Consider the following 7,342-nt stretch of genomic DNA (forward strand, 5'->3'; position numbering starts at 1 on the left):
TCACAATATCACCATTTTATTTTCATTTCCATTACTCCGCCCCCAAAGGTTTCCTTTCAGATTACTCCTCTCCATTCCCAACCGTTTCCTCCACAGGTATTTGAAAAGCATGATGGACTTCGTGAGAATCGTGGCAGGTTTTCCCAGGGTCTCCATGGTGGGATTTTTCTTTAGACACCTACCAAAATTCAGATTTCCAATCAGTGTCTGATTAACTGTTTGAGTATCTGCAGTTCTCAACTTTCATTTCCCTTTGTACAACCTTGCCAAGTAATAAGACTCTGCAGACTCCTTCCGGCTGGCCTGAGGCTTTATAGTTCTCACATCTTGGAACTGCTCCTTCAGTCTGTTTTGCAGAAGATGGGCCTCAGATCCATCCCAGAACTTACAGAGCATCGTTCCCTTTGGCTTTAAAATGCTTTGGGACAGGTTCAGAAGGCCCAAGCACAGATTGATCACCTTCTGGTGATCCAGTTCCTTGATGCCCGTCGCGTTAGGTGCCATGTCGCTCAGGATAACGTCCGCCTTCCCCGCGGGAAGCAGGCTCTGGATTGTCCTCAGCGTGCTGGGGTCTGCAATGTCAGTCTTCGACAGGAAAACTGCTCCTTCCAGAGGAGAAATCCGCAGGAGGTCAACGCCAAGGACGAAGCCAGTGGGGGCAGCAGGATCTGTAAGGATGAAGGACACACAGACACTCAGTGACTGCGAACAACCTGCACGTGTGTGAGCTCAAGAAACAAAACTGCCTTCCTGTCCCCTGGCAGTTTGCTGGGTGCATCTGGATGGAGGGTTTGCCATAAGCTCATCCATTCCAGACACGAAAACTCAGCTACTTTGGATAAGCAAGGGGGATTTTTCTTGTTTTTCTGCTGCTGTTTCAAGGCTGAGAGTCCTGACAATGGTACAGATGATAACACCTTATCTTGTAAGTATTAATGGCTTAAACCACATAAACCAGGCACAGTGGTTACTTCCATTTTTCTAGAATGGAAATAAAAAATCAGGTAAGCCAAGGTAAGTGCTGGAGGCCACACTGATTTCAGAACTGGATGAGGGGATCTTCCTCACAACAGCTAATCAGAACACTACTGTCACATGGTATGGTTTTATTTCACAAACACAATTTTTTCAGACCGTATGAAGATTCACTAGGCATACACCTCATGTTTCTATCAGTGACTCTGGCACTTGCCAGTACCCACATTCCTTCCCCACACTGCTCCTATCAAAGCATTTCTTAGATTGCATAGTATTTCATAGATTTCTCACACACTTCAAGAGGAGTGCCATCCCCATCCTTGCCTGCCAAAAACATGCACGTACCAGTACCCAAGGCATTGACCCTCTCTACAGCAACCTGGCTCCAAGCACCAGGTGCTGCTCCACAGTCGAGAACAGAAAGTCCTGGCCGAAGAATATGAAGCTTGTCATCGATCTCCAGCAATTTGAAGGCACTTCTGCAACGGTAATGCTGCTGCTTTGATGCCTTGACAAAAGGATCCTTCAAGTGCCGCTCCAACCACAGCTGCTCAGTTCCAGTTTTCTTCAGAAACCTGACAGTGGTGTGCAAACATCTGCTCACCAAATGCCAACAGCTGCCCAGCAAGAAAGGCAAGTTAACTGGTTAGTACATGATGACTATGTGATTTCAAAAGTCTCTATAGTAATTAATTCCAGCTTCGACTACAGGCTGCCCAGGGAGGTCGTGGGGTCTCCCTCTCTAGAGACATTTAAATCCCACCTGGACACATTTCTGTGTCACGCCCTCCAGGTGAACCTGCCTTGGCAAGGGGGTTGGACTGGATGATTGAACTCCAGAGGTCACTAACAATTTTGTGAGTCTAAAAAGAAGCCTCCAAATTTGAGATTTTTGGCACCTTTAGCTATCAGGTCCAACCACAACAGAAGAACTATGTTTTCGATGAGGCCTCACGGATTATCCTGAGGGAAGGGGGGGGAAAGAATCCCCGCTCTAGCACAGCTCCGATGTTTAAGGACACGACATGGCAGAGCGACCCCAGCACGGTCCCGGGCTGCCTCAGAGGGGCTGGCGGCCTCCGTGAGCCCCTCAGAGGAACCAGGGGGATACCCGAGCTCCTGCAAGCTCCGGGCGGAGCAACCCACAGCCACAGCCCGGAGGGGACCCCCGCCCGGCATTTCCAGCAACCACACACCCACACGCCCATTAACCCACTCCTGAGGGAAACTCCAGGCGCAGGGACTAAGGACAGCACACCACCACCACTCCAGGATCTCCGGAGCGGCCCCGCCACGCACCTGCCCCCGGCGACAGCGGCGCCCCCCGGCCCCGCCATGGCCGCTGGTCCCGCCCCGTCCCGCCTCCCTCACGGCGGCGGCGCGGGAAGAGCCGGGAAGCGCCGCGGCTGAGAGGGACTGAGGTGGGCGGGAAAGGCGGGGGTTTGGGGCCGAGGGGCCAGCGGACAGGGATGGGGTGCTGGGGGCGTTAAGGATTTGGGGAGAGGGTGGTGAGGGGATCAAGGCTTTGGGGAGAGGGTTTGAAGGGAACAAGGATTCGGGGAGGGGCGATCAAAAGATTGAGGAGAGGCCTGGGGGGGCTCAGGGATGCTGAGGGTGGTCAGGGATTCAGGGAGGGGGTTTTGGGGGAACAGAGATCTGGGGAGGGGGGGGATCAAAGATTTAGGGAGGAAGTGATGGAGGGATTAAAGATTGGGAGAGAGGGTGCTGAGTGTGGTCCGGGATTCAGGGAGGGGGTGTTGAGGGAGTCAGGGATTCAGGGAGTGGGTTTCAGGGAACAAGGATTTGGGGAAGGGGGATCAAAGATTTGGGGAGGGGATGCTGGGGGGATCAAAGATTTAGGGAGGGCGTGTTGGGGTGGGGGTCAGGGATTCAGAGAGGGGATTGTGGGGAACAAGGATTTGGGGAGAGGGGATCAAAGATTTGGGGAGGGGCACTGAGGGCTCCGGGATTCGGGAAGGGGTGCTGAGGGTGGTCAGGAATTCAGGGTGGGTGTACTGAGGATGGTCAAGAGATTCAGGGAGTGTGTTTTGGGGGAATAAGGATTTGGGGAGGAGGGATCAAAGATTTGGGGAGGGGGTGCTGGGGAAGCAGGAGAGCGAGGGTCAGTGGGAGTGTTAGAGAGATATTGGGAGAGGCATTGGGGGACCAAGGATTTAGGGACCAGGCCGTGGGGGGTGGGGAGTTGTTTTGGGGGGTGAGTGGCTCTCTGACGAGGGTGCCGGGAACCCTTGGCTCAGCGTGCCCTCCTCATCCCTCCTCTCCCAGGAGCCATGTGCACGTCCAGACTCTTCACCCTCGTCCTGGTGGTGCAGCCGTCCCGTGTCCTCCTGGGCATGAAGAAGCGCGGGTTCGGCGCCGGGCTGTGGAACGGCTTCGGGGGGAAGGTGCAGCCCGGGGAGAGCATCGAGGAGGCTGCCCGGAGGTGAGGGCTCAGCCGGTGCCCCGGGGACAGACGTGGGGCCACAGGGTGACCGTGGAGGTGTTGGACCATCTGCGGTAACACCCCGGTGTGTTACCCACCAGGGCAGCCGTGAGCCATCTCTGAAACAGAGGCACCTGCTCCCCCTGGTCTGTCATCTGCAAATCTTTAACTGTCGTTCAACCTATGAGCAACTGGAACTTCCCAGGTGTCCTCCCTCCCATCCCCTGGACTCTGATCTAAACTGAGTCTGTGAGTGGTGGACAGAGGTTCTTGCACTGTTCAGAGAGGTGCAGGGTTTAATTTTGGCTATATAGCAGAATTACAGGTAATTTAATTTAAACAATAAGCCAAACTGCTTATTGTTTAAATTTTGAAGCTGTTGAACAGATGCCCCCTTCCAGTAGCATTTTGAGTATTGAGTGAAAATGTAGTGACAAAATAGCAGAAATTCTTAGAGGTCCATTATGAAAGGCACTGTTGGTTTATTATATGGTGACATTTTAAAGTGCTAATGCTGAGTTAGGGAATTGAATTTCATCAGTAAAATGGCACAGTATAATTTTTGAAAATTTTAGTGCTGATTTCTTGAAGTTCTTTCTTCTATCTGGTCATTGAAATGAAGTAGCAGATCACAGTTGAATTGCTACACTCTAAAAATCAGGTATCTTGTTCTTTACATGAATATTGCTGTCACTAAGCCACACTTTGCCATCTCCTCAGTTCTTGATACAAACCCCAAATTGCCCTTGCACCTGCAGGAAGATCAGTGTTGGTGTGCTCAGCTGCTACCCAGCAGCTTCTGCCCTGAACAGTCTCCTCAGCTGTGCCAGCCCAACTGCCTGGGTTCTGTGGTGAGCTGATCCTGTGCAGATGTGCCCCCAGCAGCACAGGGCAGTAACGTACCTGACACTGAGATCGTGGCTTTTCGTATAATTTATCATCTCTGAGCAGAGGGTGGGAGATCAGTTTTGTTACTTACCTCAGCCTTCACTTGCCAGGTTTACACTGTGGTGTAAATCTAGTTATTTGATTTGGGATTTGATTTCCTGGGTGTGTGTTTACCTGTGCTGGCCCAGAGTCCAGCAGTGGAGTTTTCATTCACACGAGACGTGAACTGACAAAAGTTTCACTGATCTCAGTGCAGCGTTTCACTGCACAGCCAGCACCTGCTGCCTGGGTCTGTCCTCATCCCTTCACCTGCAGTTTACACCAGAATGACACAACCAGTTCCTACCGAGGTCTGCTGTGCAGGAAGCTGTCCCCAGAGCCAGGGCCAGCTGGACACACCGGCCACTTGCCTGGCAGGAACACCGCTGGGGCACTGCCGCCTCAGGGCACAGCTCTCCTCCAGGAAGCATCACACAATCCAAATCAAACTTCCCTTGCACTGGGAGTTGAGGTATCAGGCTGTGGTTCCACGTTGCTCTGTCTCAGTTGGGCTGGCAGTGGTGTAAGGTGTGAAGTCCTCACAGAGAGTTAAACATTAAGCCGAAACATGAACAGAAGTTCCCAGTCCCAGTAAGATTTCTATCCTTGGCTGGGTATGGCACATTCCTGTGAGCACCTGGGCACCCACAGCTGCTCAGTGGCACATCTTGTAAGGGGAACATTGAGCAAGTTGGTTATTTCTAATTTGCCACCTGTAATGTTTCCACTTGCTACAGAGCCAAGCAGCTGATGGATAAATTGCCTGGAGAACCATAGCAGTGTTGTGCTTTGTTCTTCAATTACCATTGCCTGTAAAAGGAGGCTTTTAGATTAGATTCATTGCTGGAAAACTGCCTCTATTTTGGACATAGATAGCTTCTCAGAAGATAAACTAAAATTAGCCAAGACATTAAGCTGAAATATAATTTTGAAGGATGGGATCCATGAAATCGGCGCCAAAGAAAGCTGGAGCCTTATAATGATTTCCATTACATTTTAAAATTGTTGTTACTGCCAAATAGGCAACTACATTAATTATTAACCTTAACTGAAGATACATGGTTTCAAAGCATTCCTTATTTTTGTACATTAGAAAAACCATGACTAACTTCAAGCTATACTGCTTCTGTTGGAGGGAGGTAAAATAAAAAAAATAAAAAATAAAAAAAAAAAAAACCTGAGCGTGGAGCATAAAGAGAGGAAATAATTGGATGTGCGTCAAGTAGCTGTGCATGGTGGAGTGTGGCAAAGAGCTGTCTGGCACATCTCTCCAAGTGCTCTTAAAAAAGTCCTGCCTTCTGGCCTCTCCTTATGCTCAATGTGCTTCCAAGGAGCGGAAAGGGAAAGTTTACACAATTGCTTTGTGCTTTTTTTTTTACACTGCATTTGAATGGGAGATGGAATTCTTAACGTTCTGTATGCAAGTGGTTATGTATTGTGTAATTTAAATAAGCTTCAGTTTGCCACAGAAGCAGCTGATTGTGTAGCAAGAACACCAGTTGTTCTGGTGTTCATCACCTGTTTCCCCATAGTTCTAAAAGCTTTAGCTTGAAGTTGGCAAAGCCTTTTGTCTAAATCAAGCGTATCTCTGAGTTCTGAAGCCACATCCAGTCACTGGCACATGCCCACTTCTCACTGATCTCAGAAAAGGTCAGCATGTTGCAAGGACTGTAAATTACACTAAATGATCTGTTTTCCTGAATCTTCCCCTTCCACCATAGACTATTTACCTCCCAGCCTCAGAGCCTGAAATAAAACATGACCCCATGTGACCTGGTTCCCGTGTGGTGTAAGCAGACTCATAGTTGGGTGCAAGTCAGAACCCTGCTCTGTTGTACAGCCTTCACCTTTGGTTCACTGGAAGGGTTTTGAATGTGCAAGTCAAGCTACTGACTGCAGGTTTTTTATTCCTCCCGCTTTCATATAAAGAAATCTATGCCTTGTTCAGGGAGCTCCTGGAGGAGAGTGGACTGACTGTGGACACCTTGCAGAAGATGGGTCGGATCACATTTGAATTTGTGGGCAACTCTGAACTCATGGACGTTCACATTTTCCGGGCAGATCACTTCCACGGAGAGCCAACAGAAAGTGAGGGTAGGTGGAGGGGAGGGAAGGATGTCTGTGCTCTTCTGAGACAGCACTGCTCTTACGAAATGGAGAACCAAATTTTCATGCCAAAATGCCCCCCCCCAAAAAAAGGGAGGCAGCTGGGCTGTAGAGGGAAGGTGCATGTTGACAGATATTCAGCAGAAGTCTGTGAAGGAAGTCCCATGCCAAGTTCTTTTGTTTTCTCCCACCAGAAATGCGGCCCCAGTGGTTTCAGCTGGACGAGGTGCCATTCAATTGCATGTGGCCAGATGATATCTACTGGTTTCCCCTGGTGCTTCAGAGAAAGTTGTTTCGTGGCTATTTTAAGTTCCAGGGACAAGACACCATCCTGGAGCACAGCCTGAAAGAAGTGGAGGAAGTTTAAGAAAAGGGAAGCATTCAGCCCAAGTGCTACTGCCCACATTGGGCTGCAACCCCATGAGAGTATGACTTGTGAGGGTTTCCTTGCTCAGCTCTCCAGAGACTTATTTTCCAGGTCACTGGAAAGTAAGGAAAACAAGGGGGTTTCTTTAAGCAGAAATGAAAGCAGCAAGATTTTCCACGGTGTGAAGTCCCTGGCTGTGGTAGGCCTTAGCAGTTATGTGATCACAACTATTAAAAACTTAGTGTTAACCCTTTTCTTCACAGCTGGCTAATGGTTTAAGCTTTTCCCTCATGACTGCAATTTTTTTTTTTTTTTAAATATTAAAAATATTTTTTTAGTAAAAGCGTGTGTTGTTCTGCTGTAACAGTGTTGTGAAAGCCTTTTGAAAAGTCCAGATAGAGACTCCTTCAGGGTTCTCCAGCTGAAGGCAGTGTGAGGTTACCAGAGTTATAAAAACACAAGTCAGACGTATAGTCCCGTTTGAGCCCAGCTTTCACTCTTGCAGCTCCTGCTGTGAAGTT

The 7,342-nt window shown here is 49.3% G+C and overlaps 2 protein-coding genes across 4 annotated transcripts; one reads left to right on the forward strand and one right to left on the reverse strand.

The window, feature by feature from the left end:
• MRM2 (mitochondrial rRNA methyltransferase 2) lies at nucleotides 1–2,333 on the reverse strand. The gene is made up of 3 exons (XM_027656564.1): nucleotides 2,278–2,333; nucleotides 1,324–1,595; nucleotides 1–668 (listed from the first exon to the last, which is right to left on the reverse strand). Exons 1-3 carry the CDS (start codon nucleotides 2,313–2,315, stop codon nucleotides 244–246), a joined length of 735 nt encoding a protein of 244 aa, XP_027512365.1. The 5' UTR covers nucleotides 2,316–2,333; the 3' UTR covers nucleotides 1–243.
• On the forward strand, nucleotides 2,323–7,185 carry NUDT1 (nudix hydrolase 1). 3 transcript variants are annotated; one of them, XM_027656565.1, is made up of 4 exons: nucleotides 2,323–2,399; nucleotides 3,265–3,421; nucleotides 6,297–6,442; nucleotides 6,649–7,185. In XM_027656565.1, the coding sequence occupies exons 2-4, from the start codon at nucleotides 3,270–3,272 to the stop codon at nucleotides 6,819–6,821; spliced, it is 471 nt and encodes a 156-aa protein (XP_027512366.1). In that variant the 5' UTR covers nucleotides 2,323–2,399; nucleotides 3,265–3,269; the 3' UTR covers nucleotides 6,822–7,185. The 3 variants fall into 3 exon arrangements, with proteins under 3 accessions (XP_027512366.1, XP_027512369.1, XP_027512367.1); XM_027656568.1 differs by lacking the exon at nucleotides 2,323–2,399 and adding an exon at nucleotides 2,408–2,418; XM_027656566.1 differs by lacking the exon at nucleotides 2,323–2,399 and adding an exon at nucleotides 2,436–2,452.
• Nucleotides 7,186–7,342: the final 157 nt, after the last annotated feature.

Source organism: Corapipo altera, unplaced genomic scaffold, assembly GCF_003945725.1.
Source record: "Corapipo altera isolate COAL_440 unplaced genomic scaffold, ASM394572v1 104, whole genome shotgun sequence".
Classification (NCBI taxonomy): domain Eukaryota; kingdom Metazoa; phylum Chordata; class Aves; order Passeriformes; family Pipridae; genus Corapipo; species Corapipo altera.

Coding starts and splice junctions, on each gene's coding strand:
- MRM2 (XM_027656564.1), bottom strand. CDS start 2,315: ATGGCGGGGCCGGGGGGCGCCGCTGTCGCCGGGGGCAG. Junction 1,596..2,277: donor GCCGCTGTCGCCGGGGGCAG/GTGCGTGGCGGG, acceptor CTTGCTGGGCAG/CTGTTGGCATTTGGTGAGCA. Junction 669..1,323: donor GGTCAATGCCTTGGGTACTG/GTACGTGCATGT, acceptor TCATCCTTACAG/ATCCTGCTGCCCCCACTGGC.
- NUDT1 (XM_027656565.1), top strand. CDS start 3,270: ATGTGCACGTCCAGACTCTTCACCCTCGTCCTGGTGGTGCAGCCGTCC. Junction 3,422..6,296: donor ATCGAGGAGGCTGCCCGGAG/GTGAGGGCTCAG, acceptor TGCCTTGTTCAG/GGAGCTCCTGGAGGAGAGTG. Junction 6,443..6,648: donor AGAGCCAACAGAAAGTGAGG/GTAGGTGGAGGG, acceptor TTCTCCCACCAG/AAATGCGGCCCCAGTGGTTT.